Here is a 19,930-nt window from a genome sequence, read left to right as displayed (position 1 = left end):
TCATCACTTACCCTCAACTTTTTCCCCACCCAAGCTTGTACTGGATGAGACAAACATCATGCTTTTTTGACCTAATTTTTTTTTACCACCAAAAACTGTCAACATAAGTGTCTTGTTCCAGTGGGAATCTGTAGACCACAAAATTTGATATTAATTTACTTAATTTTTAACTTAAAAAATATTTTTACAAATTCATCCAATGCATTAATTGTTATTTGATTTGGACATCATTTAACTTATAAACAAACACAACATATTTTTAAAAAAAATTAATTAAAAATAAAGTATGAATAAACACATGTAAATAGATATTATTTTTAGTCATCACTTAATCATATATGTAAATATTATAATTCATCATTATTGTTCGTTTTTTAATGAAAAAATAAATTATGTATTCTAAAAAAACAAGAACATGGGACCGTTTAATAATATGGATAAGCTAGCTTGCAAGGTAAATACAAATTTATTGTTTGTGGGTATTTAAGGGGATTTAATCTTTATTTTGGGCCTTTGGCTCCTGTTATAGTCTTACAGAGAAAGGATGGGTCATCAAACGTGAATAGGTCTTAATATTGGGCATTGTGGCATAATTTTTCTAATTTAAAGACCAAGACATTGATTTGATGCCATATACACTCATCCCTAAGCTTAATTGTCCCATTCGTGAATTGATGTCATGCTCATTTACATTCAAAATCGTTTCCAAAGCTTTACTCTCCACAGACCCTCTGTTACCAAATCCGAAACACATCCATCCTAGGGTTTTTACTAATCCCGATGCATTCATACCCATTCCCAAGTTTAACCATCATCGATCTCGAGACTGATCGGAACCTAATCATTCGATTCATTCCACAACCCACATAGCCAGCCCAAGAACTTTGCGTGCCTAACGTGCTTTTCTTGCAACAACATACCTGAGATTATTAAGGATTTTTGTAGTTAGTAAAGTGACAGATGATGTGTTAAAGCAACCTCTTTATTGGGTGATGATACAGGTACGGTGATGGTCAATATTATTACCCTACATTGGCGGGTTGGTGTTGATCTTTGGCCATGGCGCTACTGTAAGTGAGTTTTCATCTAAATATTGTTGTTTAGGTTCAGCAGCCAGCTTGCAGAGCTTAGTTTGACTACTAATTTGGGTTGCACTGACCGCAGAGCTTGTTGGACATATCAAATTAAGCACACAAATCTGGTTGTCTATTCTTTTGGGTTTTTTGTTCGTATGTCATTAACCATGAGTATAAGAAAAAGATAGTACTGATGATGATTTAGCTACTCTTGAACAAATTCAACCTTCTTGATTTCCTCCCGTGACCGGCACGTTAAGCAATATGGGCTCATCCTTCACATTGGCAGCTTCCTCTTTAGCCACAAGGCCACCATGCAATGCAACGACACATGTTCAACCATCCCCTCTATTCTCTTTCATATACATATGCAGCAGCAAGGTGAAGCAGCTGCCTGTCCAAAAAAAAAAATGAAACCTTCATCACACCACCATCGGAGAACCCATCAATTTTTATTTCATGGTGTCCTTCCTCTCCCTGTCTCTCAACTCACCACATCGATGACACCTGGGAATTTGTGGTGAAGTTAGAATTGTACCCTATGCTATAGTTCCTAGAAAGTTGTGTGGGGCAAAACCGATCATGTTTAAATGATTTAGGGGTCTTAGAACTCAGCTTTGATTCCCTGCTCAGGAAATAATATATCAAGTGTAATTGCCTATTCTTTCTGAATTGTTTGAAATGGCTCAAGTTGGACTGGAGATACCTGCCTAAAGAGGCCGGATATAACATATTAAATTGATGAGAAGCTACCAGCCTAGCTAGGAAAAATTTATGTCTTGAAGAGGTGGAGCAAAGTTAGTTCTTTGAAAAGAGAGAAAGGACAGGGTAAATTGAATCTAAAATAATTTGAAATTTGCGAGAAAGGAATCCAAGTTTCAAATACGATCAAACTCAGCAAAATGTTGTTTGTTTATTAAAAGAATGATTCTTAATCAGGGGCGTTTGAACCGGAGGCTCCTGATGGGCCGGACAAGTGGAATAATACAAGTCTTCAATTATCAAATCCCTTTGACATTAACGACCGTATACCTCGGTTTGTAGTCTTTCACGGTACCACCAAAGCAATTTTGCTTCCAAGCATCCCCATCCTATGGGGCTGGGTGCCTCACATGGACACCCATGTCTTTTTATATATATATATCTCCACGCGGTCTGAGTGTGTCTCAGCTCCCAAAGCCACACTCCCTCAACTCCTGTGCCTCCAGTTAGTATCCATTTCTCTTCCATGGCTCCTCAAACACTCCAATCTCGTCATGAACACAAGCTTCCTGTAGTAGATGATGATACAGATCAAAGGACTGAGCGAGTTCAACGAGCTCAATGGCTCCGAGCTGCCATTCTGGGTGCAAATGATGGCTTGCTCTCTACTACTTCATTGATGCTTGGCATAGGCGCAATTCGACATGATAGATGGTCCATGGTCCTCTCTGGATTGGCTGGAGCTCTTGCTGGCGCCTGCAGCATGGCGGTCGGGGAGTTTGTTTCCGTTTCCATGCAGAGGGATATCGAAGAGGCAACTGTTAGCCAGTGTACTGCAAAGAGCAAGTTATGCAAGCAAGATGATAAAGTCATCAAGCTTGATGTTGTCGCCAGTCCTCCACCGACAGTTGTTGAAACCATGCCTGCTCAGATTAACACAGCCCTGTCACCTGCAGTAACCCCTTCGAAAGGAACACCATGTGCAAAACTAACCTCTGAGCCAGCGGAGAAGGTGTCACCAACCATGACACCTGGAAAGAAGTTGCCTTTTGGTTCGTCTCCTGGGAGGTATCCAATGACGAAAGTGATCATGGAAGATGCCAAGGCAAACACAATGAAAGGAGAGGAGAATAACATCATTGGCAAGGAAACACTGCCAAGCCCATATAAGGCAGCAGCTGCATCAGCCTTGGCATTTTTGTGTGGGTCATTTGTTCCAATAGCATCCGCAATGTTTGCGGCTCACAACACAGTGAGGACTGTGGTGATTGTCGTGGTGGCCTCATTAGCTCTGGCTCTGTTTGGAGGAGTGGGAGCTCAGCTTGGTGGAGCACCAATCAGGGTATCGGCGGTGAGAGTTCTGGTTGGGGGTTGGGTCGCCATGGCAATCACCTATGGGTTGCTCAAGCCTTTTGAGAAAGAAGAATAACATCCATCAGATTCATCTTAAACGCTACCATATATGTGTATTTATGAAACTAAGGAGTGGGTGTAGCCAATGAGTACTTAATATGCGTGTCCCAAAAGAGACAAAAGTACCAAGTTGTATCCCTACATCGTTATCTTCACCTGCTTGAGATATCTACTCTGAAGGAAATGCCAAAGTTTTAAATATATCTAACAGACCAAAAAAGCAACTACTTGCATATAGAATAACTCTAGTTAATTTACGGGTTTATTACAATTCACTCCTCTTATCTATACCTTATTGGCTTATTTTGATAGAATAATGTACTCTATATAATTTCTCCTTCTTAGTTGTTCCTCTTTACTCGAGATATAGTTTCTCCAAATTTCCCCAAATCCCAAAATTTTCTCTTAATTCTCTTAAACATCAAACCGCAACTTTAGTCCTAAAATGGAAGTGTAACATGAAAACCCTAACCTTTTATTTGGCCAAGTTTTATTTTCCTCAAAAAAATTTCAAATTTTCTAAAACATTAAAATGAAACCCTAATCTTAACTCTAACCCTTTTTCCCAACATATTTTCACCCAACAAAAAAATTGCAAGAGAAATAAATATTGTTGAATTCCATGTGTTCTCTTTAATGTTAGTCCTACATTAGTTTTCTTCGAATTCTAGGATTTCGACTTCAAGATCCAACACCAGCACCAGAGGAACAGTAAATGGGGGAGCGGGTTGGAATTTGGGGTTTTAATATAATAATGATCATTTTGCTTTTACTTAAAAAATAACACTTTTGCTCTCAGTCAAGCTATAAAAGTATGTGCACCTTTTGTCCAAAAAAAGGTAACATGAGTAAAAAAAAAAAAATATGCATTGTTTATAATTATATAGTATAAAAGGTATATTGTTTGATTTTGGATTCAAGATAATGTGCAAAACACATGGGGTAAAATGTAATAAACCCTTAATTTATTATCCTTTGACCCAACAAACGACTTTCAATATGGAGTCATTGAATTTAGGACTATGTACTCTGCTGCATTTGATGTGATCTGACTTCTAAGACATGGGGTGGTGGGGTTTTAATATAAGGAGGCAAAGGGCTTGAGAGTAGGGACTGAGGAGAGGCAGGACCAGGCTGGGAGGAGAAGAACCAGTGGATGAGCAGCAGCAGCAATAAATGTATATTTAGTCATGGGCAACAAGTGTTTAGTAGTTGGGGATAGGCCGGATGGAGGAGAGGAAGGAGCAGAGGGTGAGCAGCAGCAGTGAAGAGGAAACAGTGGCGGCACTCAGGGGAAGACGAGAAGATTCCATAATCCATGCAATAGAGGCTCTGACTCTGTGGTTGGGGGCCATCCATTTCATCTTTGCTTTGGTCCTCAAGGCCTTTCTCTTCCTTTCAGTTCCCGTGGCCCTCACGTTGGTGCTCCTTCCCTTTCTACTTCCCCTCTCCCACCACCCACCTGCCTTTGTTTCTTTCTTCATTATTCTATTTTATTTTCAAATGAATACCTTCTTGTTTGCATTTCTACTACAGGATATTTGGGTTGCTTTTAGTTTTTACGGTGATTCCCGTCAACGACAAATGCAAATTTGGGAGAAAACTGTCCAGGTGCTCACCCCACCATATATGATATATCCTCTTTCAGGACCAAAGCAAGTTTCCTTTCTTAGATCTTGCTACTTATGGCTATCATTATTCATGTGATTTTCTTGTTCATCATGGAAATTAGCCAGGTATATCTGTGAGAATGGTTGCAGTTATTTTCGGGTAACTCTACATGTGGAGGACATAAACGCGTTCGACCCAAATCATATGCCTATGGTAAGTTCATAGACATCGGGTATTGGTGATAGCCCAGTCACCAAACCCATGTCTGTTTCTGTTGGTTTAAGTAGAAGTGTGTTTTGGAGGGCCATGTTAATTGTTATGAATGTTAATGCAATGCATTGAGGGTAGAGAAAGTGTGTTTTAGTTTATAAATTTCTTGCAATCCTCTTTCCCAGGAAATAGGATGGATTAACCTGTTTCAAAGTTCAATCAGCTCTTTCTTGGAAATATCAATATAAGCAATCTCATTTATCTGCATCGACCCATTTCTTTTCCTGTGAACATTTTTTCCAGTGTTTTGAAAAAATTGGGATCTGATTGTTCGGTTGAACTGGTTGTACCACAGGTTAACTCACTGATCCAACAGACATATCCAGTTTACCAGACCGGGTTTCTCCATTTTTTCCCCTTATGGCTGGAACATCACTAAGTTAATTATATGCATATATTTTCAAATTGTGTAATTATTTTTAATATTCATAATATATATATATCATATATTTATGAAATATGTTGTCTGGGTGAGAGAGAGAGAGACAGAGAGATAGAGACTTATTAGTTTATTTCTCTGTGTTAGGCAAAAATAATGCTTTTTACTCTGTGCTTGATGCAGTCTTTGGATATGAGCCACATTCAATTCTGCTAACTAGTTTCGTTGCACTTGCTGATTTTACAGGTTTCATGCCTCTCCCAAGAATTAAATTCCTCGCCATTAGTGCTGTAAGTCTAGCTATCTTTAAAAATAATGCATGGCCTACTCAATTTCATGGGGCCTTCCTAGTGCTTCTATTTCTCATGTTGGGGGACAAAATGATCAGGTGTTCTACACACCATTCCTGCAGCATGTATGGACTTGGTTGGGTTTTACACCAGCAGCGAAGAAAATTTTTACCTCCCTACTGGGATCTGGTCATAGTTGCATCATAGTGCCAGGTGGAGTGCAAGAGCCATGCCTTATGGAGCACGGTTGTGAGGTTCAATTCTTATAACTTTCCACTTTTAGGCTTGATACTATAATACATCGTTAGCTATGCACACATACATGTAACAGCAAGCTCTTTCTGGATAACCTGCAAGTGGAAATCAAGTTCTAATACAAGAAAAAAATGTGTGGCAGGAAAGAAACAGTAACATGATCACCAAAATAACAGACTAATTAAACAAACCTTTTTTCTTTCTTTCTTTCTTTTTTGTTTTTTTTTTTCCTGATGAGGAAACAAACCAAATATGCTACCAGAAGGTAGGTGAGGAACAGTCCATGCTTAGACTGGAAATTCAACATTGTTCTACAAATATTATTTAGTTATTATTCTGTTGCTGGTTCAGTTATGTTTTCTTTGTCATAGATTGCCTTCCTCAAGTCCAGAAAAGGATTTGTTCACATAGCCATGGAGATGGGACGGTCGCTGGTTCCAGTTTTCTGCTTTGGTCAGGCATAGCTTTTTCCCAATCAGGTATTTGGGCTTCGGCAGACTGCAGAGATCTCTGGGCTTAGCCTGATATTCTTGTCCTGTTTATTTTACATTTGATTATTCATGGCAATACTCTTTGGCTCTTGGAATTGGTTCATTCTAGCATTTCCATGACCTTGCAGATTTGATGATTCATTTTTATCTTAAAACAGCTATTCAATCTTACATTCTATTTAATTCTGCATTATCTAAATTGAACATGGGTTGAGGGTTAAGGCAGTGAGAGAAAACACAATGCCAAGGAATTAATGGAGGATGTAACCTTGGGTAGAGCTAGATGATGAAAAGGATTCATGTAGCTGACCCAAGTAGTTGGAATAAAGGATTTGTTGAGTTGACTTGGATGGAATTGAGTAGGGTAATCCTGTAGTTGATGCTTATGCTTTGCTCCCAAAAGAAAGACAAATAAATCCTTTGTTTTCATTGATTGTACTACAGTCAAACTAGTGGTGGAATCCTGGTGGAAAGCTGTCACTGCAAATTTCTAGAGTTATCAAGTTTACCCCCATTTTCTTTTGGGAAATCTTAGGGTAAGCATATATAGCATCCTCTTTTGTAGATTTACTTATTTTAATAAGAAACCCTCTGTATTTTCCACATTTAAAATCATATGTTACTTTCTTCTGATGTCAAAAGATGGAAAAGATGAAATGCCAAAACCACGTTTTCATCTACTCTTGTGGATGATAGTTGAGCCAGTCTCAGAAGCTTTATTAATCTACAGTGAGACCTGGAAACACTATTGCTTCAGAATATAAGAGTTTGTTTCATAGTAATTTTAGGAAGTGGTTTTTAATTTTTCTAACACTTAAAAACACTCTTTTTATAAAAAAATTCTTAATGTTAGAAAAAGTAGAAGCATTTTCTAAAATTACTATCCAACAAATTCTAAGTAATTTTATGTTATTTAAATATCTGAATAACATTTTTCTTTGAAGTCTTATTCATGGTGCTTTTCTCTCTCAGATCTCATTTACCTTTACCAGCATTCAGTGCATGTGGTGGTGGGTAGGCCAATTGAGATTAAGCAAAATCCACAACCCACTGTGGAAGAGGTGTGGATGTTTTCTAACATGCTGTTTCTGTTAGTAAGTTTCTTGCTCAGAACTGGTCTCCAATTCACCCAAAGTTTGTGAACTATTGGAATCGGAACCTCTCTGTTTCTCAAGAGCATATCAAGCTATGCTACAGGGTCTGCCTGCTTGTGTTTTTATAAAAAGTAATATTAAGCAAACTGAACCTTGTGGAAATCAACATCTGTATGATTCAACATGGGTAAGCTGTTTTTCGTTTTTAAACAAATATAAATATATAAATAGGCCAGAGAATTAAGCAATAAGTGAAATTATTTAGTATCGACTTCATTTTTATTAATTGTTGAGCAGGTCAGTTTGCTGATGCACTCAAAAGATCTCTTTGAAAGGCAGAAAGCAAGGGCTGGGCATGCTGACCTTCAGTTGAAAATTCTTTGAACGGATTTTACTTGCATTGAGCAGTTCAGTCCCTCATCTCTTGTTGATCCCTTTAGTGATATGCCTTATCATGGTGTAACTGCTTAGACAAGAAATAACACCCTAATTTTATCCCACTACTAAGATAAGCAGTCACATATAGTTAGTTGTCTTTCCTCTGCATTTGGCTGTTGGATATGCTTCAATTCTGAATAAGAATCCTTCCCCCATCATTCCCTACGTTACAATTTGCTTTCATGAATTATGTTCACAATGTGCTGCATTTTCTGATGGGGCCGACCTGTTGACATCCTACTAGTTCTGGAAAACAAACTATTCCACTTGTGTATTGCATCACCATCATGTAAATGTACATTTATGGGATTATGCATGCAATCCTAGGTACCAAATTGGTTTTTTCCAAAGTTTAAATATGGGTCATTTAATTTAACGTCTATGAATCATCGAATAAAGATATATTCAAACATATAAGATCATAATATGTGATTAAGATTAAGATTAAAATAATGTGATTTACACAAACATATAAGATCATAATATAAACAAATAGGATTAAGAATGAAATAATGTGATTCGCATGCTAGATACAGAGTAAGTAACAGAATTCCAGATGCAAAGCAACAAAATCTATATTACACATTTGACATTCCTTAATTAATGGTGCTATCAAGTAGGCATTGAATCCATAACTAGCCAATTGTGATGCTGGCTTCCTACTTGGATAACTCCAAGAGGTAGCTTAAAATATTTACCAAAGGTCGAAATCAAAAGCTTTGAGATGTGCGATTAACTTGATTGTTATTGACATTTTTTTTTGGATTCATTTCTTTTTTGTCTATGTTAATAATACTATATGATTGTCACGCCCCAAAACCTACTCCAAGTGTATGACGGTCATTTCATACCTCAAGCCTAAAGGCTCAAAGTGGAAACGACATAAACATTCGTATTATAATTGAAAATTTACCAATTACCAAATTCCTATTCGAAATAGTATGAAAAAAATTCTAAAATCTCCAAGTATCAACTTTAAAAAAAAAAACAAAAAACTAATACATCAACTAAAGTGTTATTGTTCAAATAACTTTAAAATCAACATAATTCAAACAAGAATTAAGTTTTAACATCTAAATAATGTCCAAAATAAAGAGAGTTTAAACAAATGTCTTAATAAAGCCAAATTTCCCTCTTAACGGTCACTCATCACCCGAACTGAGGTTACCTGAAAGATTATCAACAAAAGGAGACGAACTCAAGGCCCAATAAGAAACATTAATACAGTTTCATAGATCAAACATTTTCAATCATGCTTGCAAATAAGAGATATAACATATACTTATTTTCATAAAAACTTTTGAGTTCAAAATACTAATACATTCAAACTTTTCAACAAAACTTCCTCATATCCATTTCAAAACTACCAAATCAAATATATTCAAAATATATTTACTCTGATTATTGTATGACAAATGGTGCCCAATTTGATGAGACTTCACAATTGAGTAACTAGTTTCAAATTTGTTTCATTTAAGGTGAACAAAACCAAATGTCAACAATTATAACCCGTTAACTAGGGCTATAAGGTCAACTATTATAACCCAATGACTAGAGTCATAAGGTCAACAATTATAACCTGTTGATTAGGGCCATAGAAATGTCAATAATTATATTCCGTTTACTAGGGTCATAGGAATCAAAGTCAAATACTTTATTTCATTAATTCAAACTTGCAAAACAAAATATCATATCTCCAAAAAATTTCATTTTTCATTTTTCATAAACAAAGAAAATTCTCAAATGTATTTTTCATACAAAAACACATATTTGATCCATGAGTAAAAATAAAAATAATATTTTTACACATTTCAAAATACAATATAAAAAAAATTATTTTCTTTTATAAAAATCTACATTAATTTCCCTTATCTTGAAGAAGTGCTAAAAAATTTGAAGTATTTACTCATCACCTAACATAATATCATATACAATTGGTAAAAATTTGATAATCCTAAAAATATTTTATTTAGTATTAGGAATCCTAATTAATTTCTCTTGCTAATATTATTACTGCCCAATATTATTTTTAACTTACTAAACAATAATAAATTAATTTAATGAGTTTCCAAATTATTGGAAAATTCATTTTATTTCCTAATCTTACCCTCCCTATTTATTTCTTTATATACTTAAATTAAATTAAAACCTACTATGGACCCTGCATTTCGGCTCATACGTTTTCCACTCGATGACATGCTCGATGTTAATTTGATTTGAAAAAATGATTTTTATTTGTTAAGAAAATGACTTGGAGTCGCCACTTATTTTTGTTTTATTTTTAAAGGGTAAACAAAATAAGAAAGAAAACCCTAAGTGTGACTTCTTATTTCGGAAAAGATGGTTTGCGAAAAACCGAATCGGGCTCGGGGGTCAGGTTACTTATTGGAAAGATATGGTAAAGACCGTAGCACCCCTCTAAGTCCCTAGAAACGGGTCCCTACTAATAAAATGGAGCTGATGTAGCAATTGATGAGGAAAACAATGAATACCCGGAACTATCATGCACATATGAGAATCAAAACATGTATATAGAAAGACCAGAATGGGAATAGATACGTACCTGGGCGACGAACCACAATAAGCTTATCAAAAAGTGAGGTTAATGCACAATTAAGAAATAATTTCGATCATGTCATAAAGCAGAATAACATCAATCATGCATGTCAATTAAATCAATCAAACAATCAATCAATTATAAATTCACTTATGTTGGGTTCCCACCAAAACCCGTTTATTTTACATGAATTAATCTCATAAATTCCATTATTTGGAATTATGAAAAATTCGTTCATGCTTATTAAAATCAAGAGGAGTAAAAGATTGTTTGAAGACCAAAATGGAATTAAAGCTATTCGAGAGAAAATCGGATTTTTGAAATTCATTTGAAAAATTGGAGTCTCGAAGGTTATTTAAAGAAAATTGGGATTTTAGAGATTTGAAGATGTGAATTTAGATATTGAAAACTTAAGAATTTATTCAGGGATGGGATCTTTGGTATAAGAATTCTAATTACTGAAAATAACATTTAGGCGAATAATGGAATTTCTGGGATTGAAAGTTAAATTATGACATGGGGTTTTTGAAAGATTGGACTTTAAACAGATATGGGATAATGATTCTAATTGATGAGGATAACATTTAAACGAATTGTAGAATTTTTAGAATTGAAAAATTAAATTAAGACATGAGGTTTTTTAAGAATTAGATTTTAAATAAATAAACTAATATAGGGTAATAATACTAATTGACAAAAATAACACTTAAATGAATAAAAAAGGATAGTGGAATTTTTAGGGTTGAAAATTAAGTTCAATGATTGAGATTTTTAAAAGAGATAAACAAGTATAGAGTTTCTAATTGACGAAAATAACGTGTAGACGAATAGTGGAATTTTTAGGATTGAAAATTAAATTATGACATTAGATTTTTGAAGGATTAGGCTTTGAATAAATAAATATGAGACAATAATTCCTAATTAACGAAAATGACATTTAGACGAATAGTGGAATTTTTAGGACTTGGAAAATGAAATTAGGGCATTGGACCTTTGAAGAATTGGATTTTAAATAAATAAACTAATATAGGATAATAATACTAATTAACGAAAATAACATTTAAATGAATAAAAAGGAATAGTGGAATTTTTAGGGTTGAAAATTAAATTAGAACGTTGGGTTCTTGAAGAATTGGACTTTAAATAGCTGGATAGTGTGGGATAAATAATTCTAATGGATGAAAATGAGAATTGAACAAATATTTGAAGAATTAAATTAAAACATAGGATTTTTGAAGGATTAGACTAGATAGATAGATGAATATAGGATAATAATTCTAATTGATGAAGATAAGATTTAAACGAATATTTGAAAATTTAAATTAAGACATGAGATTTTTTTATGGATTTAACTTTGAATAACTAATAAATATGGGATAATGATTCGATTTATGAAAATAAGATTTAAACAAGTATTTGAAGAATTAAATTAAAGCATGATATTTTTGAAGGATTAGAATTTAACTTTAATGAATGAGATTTTAAAAAAATGATAAATAGATACATGTGAAATAATAATAATAATAATAATTGACAAACATTATATTTAAACGAACGAGATTGAATAGTATGAATTTCGAGATTAAAAATTAAATTGGGGATGTTGGATTTTTGAAGAATTAGAATTAGGCTTTAACGAATGAGATTTTAAAAGATGATAAATAGATACATACGAAATAATAATAATATTTAACGATCATAATGTTCAAGCTAGTGAAATTGAATAGTATAAATTTCGAGATAACAATATAATTAACAATAATACTTTGTCTTTTAATTGTCTTTAAGTTTGAGTTAACTAAATTGGTGAAGATAAAATAAGATAAAAAAAAAAGAAATGAAAATGTATGAATAAGTTAATAATTTACTAAGATTAGAGATTTAAAACTTATTTAGACATGAAGTAGCTAAATGGGTTCACTCATCATGGACTTGGGCCATGAGAGTGGCCAACATAAGGAGCAATGGGGCCTTCTATCAGCAAACTTGGGCCTGGGCTCCAACTTAAGCCCAAAACCAAAGCCATCATGGGCAAGCCCAAAACCAAAAACCAACATAGGTAAGTCCAAAACCTATCTCCATCACAAAATTGGGCCTAATGCCCCAACTCAAGCCCAAGCCCAAACTTCATCTTCTTCACAGCTTGCCCCTCCCCGCGCCTGGCTTCAGTACCTTCGCCACCTCCCCACGGCGGCAGCGGCGACGTCACCACGTCGGAATAACTGTCAGAGAATGGCAGCCGACGCGCATCGCCTTCTTGGCGCGTCCACGTACTCCTTCCCCACTGCCTCCTCCGCCTCCGCCTCTGTCTCTACGGTGACTTGGCCCTCTAGCAATGGCGCCACTCGGGTCGAATACGACACAAGCGAGATTGAAGGTGTGTCTTTCACGTACTGCATGCCTTCTCGAGTCCACATCAAGCGACTCTCTGCGCTGTCCCAGTCAGACTCGGGCTGCCTCGATCGCCATGGGAGCGGCGACTTCAGCGATGGTGCTTGGGGTTGAAGATTCTCCGAGCTGGGTGGGGATTGGTATTTCGGTTTCATAGCGTAAGACACGCTTTGGATTGGCACTGATTCAGTTCTCCTCTTTAGGGGTTCGTCAGCTACAACTAGCTCCAAGGGGTGGGAGAAAAGAGGCCAGAATAGGGGAGTTCACAACAAAAGCAAAGAAAAACAAACAAAGACAAAAAAAAAGGCAAGTGATTTGAAACAAACAACATTAAGCTTGCAAGCCAGGAGAGACACCAAAATAGATTTTAAAGGCAATGTTAACAATGTCAAGATTTTCGGCAAAAAAATATCACCGAAACAGAGCAACACATAAGCATGATAGCATAAACAAAGCAGGAAGAATCAATACCCGAGTTCACCAACAACTTAGTTTTTAGCAAAAAAAAAAACGTATAAGTGACTAGCTATCCGCATACCAATCCAGGAAGTAATAACCAGGAGCAACTGAGAATAAGCCCTTTTTCACCTCGTTCCTCTCCTGCTATCCAGTAACCTTCTCCTCACCTCTTTTTCTTTTCTCTTCTTTTGCAAGCCATAACCTGCTTTCCTGTTCATCATCTCAGCAAGCATGGCTAGTGTCACACCCTCGAAAATCACCTTAAATTTTTCACCTGGTGCGCGGTGCTAAGGACCCTTCCTTAGCCAACCTTTCTTCACAGCCTTCTCAAAACGCACACAAACAATAGCAAACCAAAGGAAACAGGGACACAACGAGGTTATAGAAAATCCTTCCCAACTTGTATTAATCTCAACTACAAGATACAAAATTGTTTCCCTGAGTCAGAGAGCAATGCTTACATCCCAAGCATTCAGAGATTACTTTTCCTCTTCTCTCTCTCTCTCATCTCAAGGCTGCAGGAGCCCTTTTAAAAGACTCTTCCTCGAGTTAGAGGGCAATGCTTACATCCCAAGCATTCAGAGACACTTCCCTCTTCTCCCTCTCTCTCATCTCAAGGCTGCAAGAGCCCTTTTAAAAGACTCTTCCCCGAGTCAGAGAGCAATGCTTACATCCCAAGCATTTAGAGACACTTCCCTCTTCTCCCTCTCTCTCATCTCAAGGTTGCAGGAGCCCTTTTAAAAGACTCTTCCTTGAGTCAGAGAGCAATGCTTACATCCCAAGCATTCAGAGACACTTTCCCTCTTCTCCCTCTCTCTCATCTCAAGGCTGCAGGAGCCCTTTTAAAAGACTCACCCTGCAGTTTTTCCTTGGTGGTTATGCAACCGCCCAGAACCACCTTGAACTGCTTGCACAACCACCTACTATGGGATCCTCCCTAAAAAGTGCCGCGTGGCTCCCTCTCCCTTGGACACACAGACGACCCCTTGCGACATGTGGCATCGCCCATTCCACCCGGACGGAAATTCACACTCATTCCACCTAGATATCTCACATCCGGAATTCTATCGCCGGATGGGAAATGAGGACGATTCAATTTTCCAGGGCAGACATGTCTGGATCCTTCGGTAACGCTTATCCGGAGAACATCTGTGGCCAACGATTCAGGAGTCAATTTCAGGAGGACCCTGTCCCCCAACTTGAAATTCTAAGGGTCTTCTATTCCGGTCTGCATACTTCTTCATGCGTCTGGCTGCCTTCTCCAGACTGTCCTAGGCTTCATCAAGCATCTCTTGTCGGGACTGCGCCATCTTATAAGTTGCAGGGTTGTTACCTCCTGCTTTCTGCCTTGCCACCTCCAGAGGCATTCGAGGCAATACCCCAATGGCTAACTCAAAGGGACTCATCCCTGTTGCTGAGCTTCTCTGCAAGTTGTAACACAACTGTGCAGTGTCCATCAAGTCCACCCAATTCTTCTGTGTTGTCGTCACATAGTGTCTGAGGTATTCCTCTAGTAAGGCATTGATCCTCTCTGTCTGCCCATCAGTCTGAGGATGGTTGGATGTGGAGAATTTCAACTCTGAGCTTAAGAGTTTGAACAACTCAACCCAAAACTTGCCTGTAAATCTTGTATCCCGATCACTGACTATGTCCCGCGATAACCCAAAGTGCTTGACAACGTTGCTAAAGAATAGTTTAGCCGCTTCCTCCGCAGGGCAAGCATCAGGGGTAGGTATAAAAACAACATATTTTGAAAATCTATCCACAACAACAAAGACAGATTTAAAATCACGAACCTTTGGAAATCCAATGATGAAGTCCATGGAGATGCTTTCCCAAGGTTTCTCTGGAATGGGGAGGGGCTGTAGCAACCCTCCAGCCTTCTTCCTTTCAGTCTTGTCTAATTGACAAACCAAGCAAGACTTCACATAGGCCTGCACGTCCTCACCCATCTTAGGCCAGTAATAGGATCTGGCTAATAAGGCCAGAGTCCTTTCTTCTCCGGGATGACCTACCCATTTCGCATCGTGAGTTTCCCGCAACAGTTCCTTTCTTAGGCCGCCTGTAGGGACATACCATCTTCCTCCTTTTGCCACAAGGAGGTCACCTTCTAGCCAATACCTCTTAATCACACTCTCCTTCACTTGCTGCTTCAGCTTGCCATATGCAGCATCCTACTCCGCAGCTTATTTGATTTTCTCATTGAAGTCCGAGATGACTTCTGAGAGGGCTGTGATGTAGGCAATCACTTCTCTCCTACTCAAGGCATCATCTACAGTGTTATGTCTCCCTGGTCTATGCAACCACTCAAATCTGAAGTCGGCCAGAAACTCTTGCCACCATGCTTGCCTAGGGCTCAACTTCTTCTGGGTTTTGAAGAAGGTATTGGCCACATTGTCAGTGACCACTGTAAAGATACTCCCTAGCAAGTAGTGTCTCCACTACTGTAGGCAGTGAACCACAACAGTCATCTCCTTCTCGTGAGTGGAGTACTTCTGCTCAGCATTGTTCAGCTTCCTGCTCTCAAACGCCACAGGGTGCCCTTCTTGCACCAAGACTCCACCCAAAGCTCTATCAAAGGCATCAGTTTGGACTTCAAAGGGTAAGTCCAAATCTGGCAACCACAGCACAAGCTCAGTGGAGATGGCTTCCTTCAGGCTTTCAAAAGCCATCTGACACTGCATGCTCCAATCCCACTAATTGTCCTTCTTCAATAGGTCAGTAAGGGGAGACACCATCTTTGAATACCCCTTAATGAACCTTCTGTAGTAGTTGGCCAAGCCAAGGAAGGACCGCAGCTCCGTCACTTTGGTAGGGACTAACCACTCCATAATAGCCTGCATCTTGCCCTTGTCCATCCTGATCAGTCCTGCACTGATCTTATGTCCTAGAAATATGATCTCCTCCTAAGCAAACTCACATTTTTTTGGCTTCACATAAATCCTATTTTCCCTCAATCTCTGGAACACCAATCTCAAGTGTTTCTCATGTTCTGTTAGTGTCTTGCTATAAACAACAATGTCATCTAGATACACTACCACGAATGCATCCAAATAGTCAAACAGAACATCATTCATTAAATTACAGAAAGTAGCAGGGGCATTGGTCAATCCAAAAGGCATTACCAGGAACTCGTATGAGCCATACCGAGTTACACAAGTCGTTTTCCCCTCATCTCCTATTGTAATCCGCACTTGCCAATAACCTGATCTCAAGTCCAACTTGGTGAAGTAAGAAGCTTTTGACAATCTGTCAAATAGCTCAACAGCCAAGGGAATCGGGTACTTGTTTTTTATGGTCACCTTGTTGAGTGCTCTGTAGTCCAAGCACATGTGGAGAGAGCCATCATGCTTCTTTTGGAAGAGCACTAGTGCACCATATGGGGCCCTTGAGAGTTGGATCAAGCATGCATCCAACAACTCCTTCAACTGCTTACGTAATTCCAGCAGCTCTACAGGGGACATTCTGTAAGGGGCTTGTGCTGGAGCCTTAATTCCATGCATCAACTCTATCTTGTGGCCAATAGGTTGCCGTGGTGGCAGTTCCTTGGGGAGTTCTGCAGGCATGACATCCTTGAACTCCTTAAGGATACTGACGACTGAATCAGGGACTTCCATAGACTGTCTCTCCTTGATCTCGATCAAGGCTGCAACATAGGTCTCCTGGCCCCTCTTCAATCCTTTCTTCAATTGGATAGCAGACAGCATCTCAAGTTGGCCCTTGCCACCATCCTTTGCCCTCAAAGCTTGCACAAAGCAAGGTTGCTTCTCTTCCAACACCATCAACCCACCAAGGTGTGGGATCAGGGCCACCTTAGCCCTCAATAGGAAGTCCACCCCAAGGATCAAGTCAAAATCGTCCAAAGGTACACAAAATAAGCTACACATACCTTTCTAGTCACTAATTTGCATGAGGACATTCTTTGCTACCCTTTGGATTTTCTGAGCTTTGCTGTTTACTGCCTTGATCCTACTAGTGTCCTCTTCCAACTTTAGTCCCAACCTGGCTGCTTCCTTGGTGGTCACGAAATTATGAGTGGCACCACTATCCACCAAGGCCTTCACCTGCACACCATTCACTATTGCATGAATATGCATTGGAGACTTCTGGACTGGGGTCTCACCATGAATCATGTTCAGAAGTTGTAGGGGATTGACTCTAGGAGGAGTGTCTAGGTCAGAGTCTCCCTTGTCATCTGCAGTCACCAGGGCTGAGAGCTTCTCTCTTTTGGGGCAGTCTTTGGCTCGATGGGGGCTATTGCAGATGAAGCATCCTGTCATCCGAGTGGTCTGCTGCACAACCTTTGTGGTTTTCTCTACTGGTTTTCCTTCTACAACAGGCTTTTTGTTCTGCTTCATCCACCCAGACTTCTTAGTATTGCCCTCAATCTTAGCCTTCTTGCCCCCTTCTGACCTGGGTCTCTATGTGGTGGAGATGGCACCACCCATCTTGTAGTCCACCAAGCAGTCTGTTGCAACCATGGCAGTAGGGAGATCACGAACCTCTTGCTTCCTGAGTTCCGTCTGAGCCCATCCTTGCAACCCAAACATGAAATTGAACAACTTGTCCTCCTCGGACATGTTCTTAATGTCCAGCATCAAGGAACTGAACTACTTGACATATTCCCTCACAGATCCGGTGTGTCTGAGCCTTTTTAGTGCCTCCCTGGCCACCCAAGCCGTGTTGGTGGGAAGGAGCTGATCCTTCAATTCCTTCTTCAGAGTCTCCCAAGTGGTGATTTGGGGCCTTCCTGACTCTGCATCGTCCTCCATCCTGGCTCGCCACCATAGTTTGGCATCACCAGTCAGATACATACTGGTGATGGAAACCTTCTCGCCATCAGGAACATGAGTAGCCTTAAAGAACTGCTCGATGTCCCACAAAAAGTTCTCCAGTTCCTTTGTGTTTCTGTTGCCATTAAAGCCTTTAGGCTCTGGGACTCGAAGTTTGGAAGGGGCTTTAGAGCCTGAGGCAGATCCCTGCAACACCGCCTTCTTAAGGATGGCAATGTCTTCTCCATAGGACTGCAAGGTCTCCTTGAAGTCATCAATCCGGGACTGCATCTAGGTTTTGAACTTAGCCAATTTCTTCTCATAGAAATTGTCATGGGACTCCAATAGACTCCTTTGCACTTGGACTTCTCCCATGGTGTGCTCTGCCCACGAAGCCATAGTGTCATCCTCACGTGGCCATTCTCCTAACGCCTCTTCTATTTGAGTCATCCTCTCCCGTAAGGCCTCCATTGCACTACCACCAGCCATCTCTGGTGCTTGCTTTGATACCAACTGTCATACCCTCGAAAATCACCTTAAATTTTTCACCTAGTGCGCGGTGCTAAGGACCCTTCCTTAGCCAACCTTTCTTCACAATCTTCTCAAAACGCACACAAATAATAGCAAACCAAAGGAAACAGGGACACAACGAGGTTACAGGAAATCCTTCCCAACTTGTATTAATCTCAATTATAAGATACAAAATTGTTTCCTTGAGTCAGAGAGCAATGCTTACATCCCAAGCATTCAGAGATTACTTTTCCTCTTTTCTCTCTCTCTCATCTCAAGGCTGCAGGAGCCCTTTTAAAAGACTCTTCCCCGAGTCAGAGGACAATGCTTACATCCCAAGCATTCAGAGACACTTCCCTCTTCTCCCTCTCTCTCATCTCAAGGCTGTAGGAGCCCTTTTAAAAGACTCTTCCCCGAGTCAGAGAGCAATGCTTACATCCCAAGCATTTAGAGACACCTTCCCTCTTCTCCCTCTCTCTTATCTCAAGGTTGCAGGAGCCCTTTTAAAAGACTCACCCTGCAGTTTTTCCCTTGGTGGTTATGCAACCGCCCAAAACCGCCCTGAATTGCTTGCACAACCACCCACTGTGGGATCCTCCCTAAAAAGTGCCGCATGACTCCCTCTCACTTGGACAAGCAGACGGCCATTTGCGACACGTGGCATCGCCCATTCCACCCGGACGGAAATTCACACTCATTCCACCCGGATATCTCACATCCGGAATTCTGTCCGGCCGACGTTCCACCTTCTCCAGATATCTCTCATTCGGAATTCTGTCACCGGATGGGAGAGGAGGACGATTCAAATTCCCCGGGCAGACATGTCCGGATCCTTCGGTAACGCTTATCCGGAGAACATCCGTGGCCAACGATTTAGATTCCCCGGATAGCTTGGCTCGTCAGATACTCGCGATTCGCCGGATCCATTTCCGTCCACAATCAAAAAGCAAACTCCGACAATACTGACGACCAAGTCTCCTGAACTGCCAATCATCTTTAATGCAAGATACACTTGACAAGACATTCCCAAATCTTCTCAGGTTGCCTGACGCATCCCCGATATTTAGCTCCTGGGGTTTGAACCACCAAACCTCCAGGCTTTCCTTGTTTTTCGCTTAGGCTCTCATGGGTGCAAGGCTTACCCGTGAGGCCTATTTCTTCAGGTCGGAATCAAGTGGCTAAGGAGCTGACAGCTAGCCATCCCCCTTGCTGCTACACGTCC

At 39.4% G+C, this 19,930-nt stretch overlaps 2 protein-coding genes across 5 annotated transcripts; both read left to right on the top strand.

Annotated features, from left to right (window-relative positions):
* The first annotated feature begins 2,304 nt into the window (after window positions 1–2,304).
* LOC100241413 (vacuolar iron transporter homolog 1-like) lies at window positions 2,305–3,207 on the top strand. Its single transcript, XM_019219325.2, has 2 exons — window positions 2,305–2,598; window positions 2,884–3,207. The coding sequence occupies exons 1-2, from the start codon at window positions 2,305–2,307 to the stop codon at window positions 3,205–3,207; spliced, it is 618 nt and encodes a 205-aa protein (XP_019074870.1).
* A 1,059-nt stretch (window positions 3,208–4,266) lies between these two features.
* LOC100263674 (diacylglycerol O-acyltransferase 2D) lies at window positions 4,267–8,184 on the top strand. Of its 4 annotated transcripts, none has more exons than XR_785703.3 (8): window positions 4,267–4,609; window positions 4,728–4,802; window positions 4,928–5,015; window positions 5,635–5,741; window positions 5,864–6,475; window positions 6,932–7,023; window positions 7,460–7,768; window positions 7,879–8,184. XR_785703.3 is itself a non-coding variant. In XM_019219490.2 (8 exons), exons 1-5 carry the CDS (start codon window positions 4,419–4,421, stop codon window positions 5,946–5,948), a joined length of 483 nt encoding a protein of 160 aa, XP_019075035.1. In that variant the 5' UTR covers window positions 4,267–4,418; the 3' UTR covers window positions 5,949–6,475; window positions 6,932–7,023; window positions 7,460–7,581; window positions 7,879–8,184. The 4 variants fall into 4 exon arrangements, 2 of the variants coding, with proteins under 2 accessions (XP_019075035.1, XP_010649322.1); XR_785704.3 differs by having other exon boundaries at window positions 4,924–5,015; XM_019219490.2 differs by having other exon boundaries at window positions 5,698–5,741; window positions 7,460–7,581.
* Window positions 8,185–19,930: the final 11,746 nt, after the last annotated feature.

Source organism: Vitis vinifera, chromosome 4, assembly GCF_030704535.1.
Source record: "Vitis vinifera cultivar Pinot Noir 40024 chromosome 4, ASM3070453v1".
In the NCBI taxonomy this organism is placed as follows: domain Eukaryota; kingdom Viridiplantae; phylum Streptophyta; class Magnoliopsida; order Vitales; family Vitaceae; genus Vitis; species Vitis vinifera.
The sequence above is the reverse complement of the archived record's forward strand: the minus strand, read 5'-3'. Positions and strand labels throughout refer to the sequence as shown.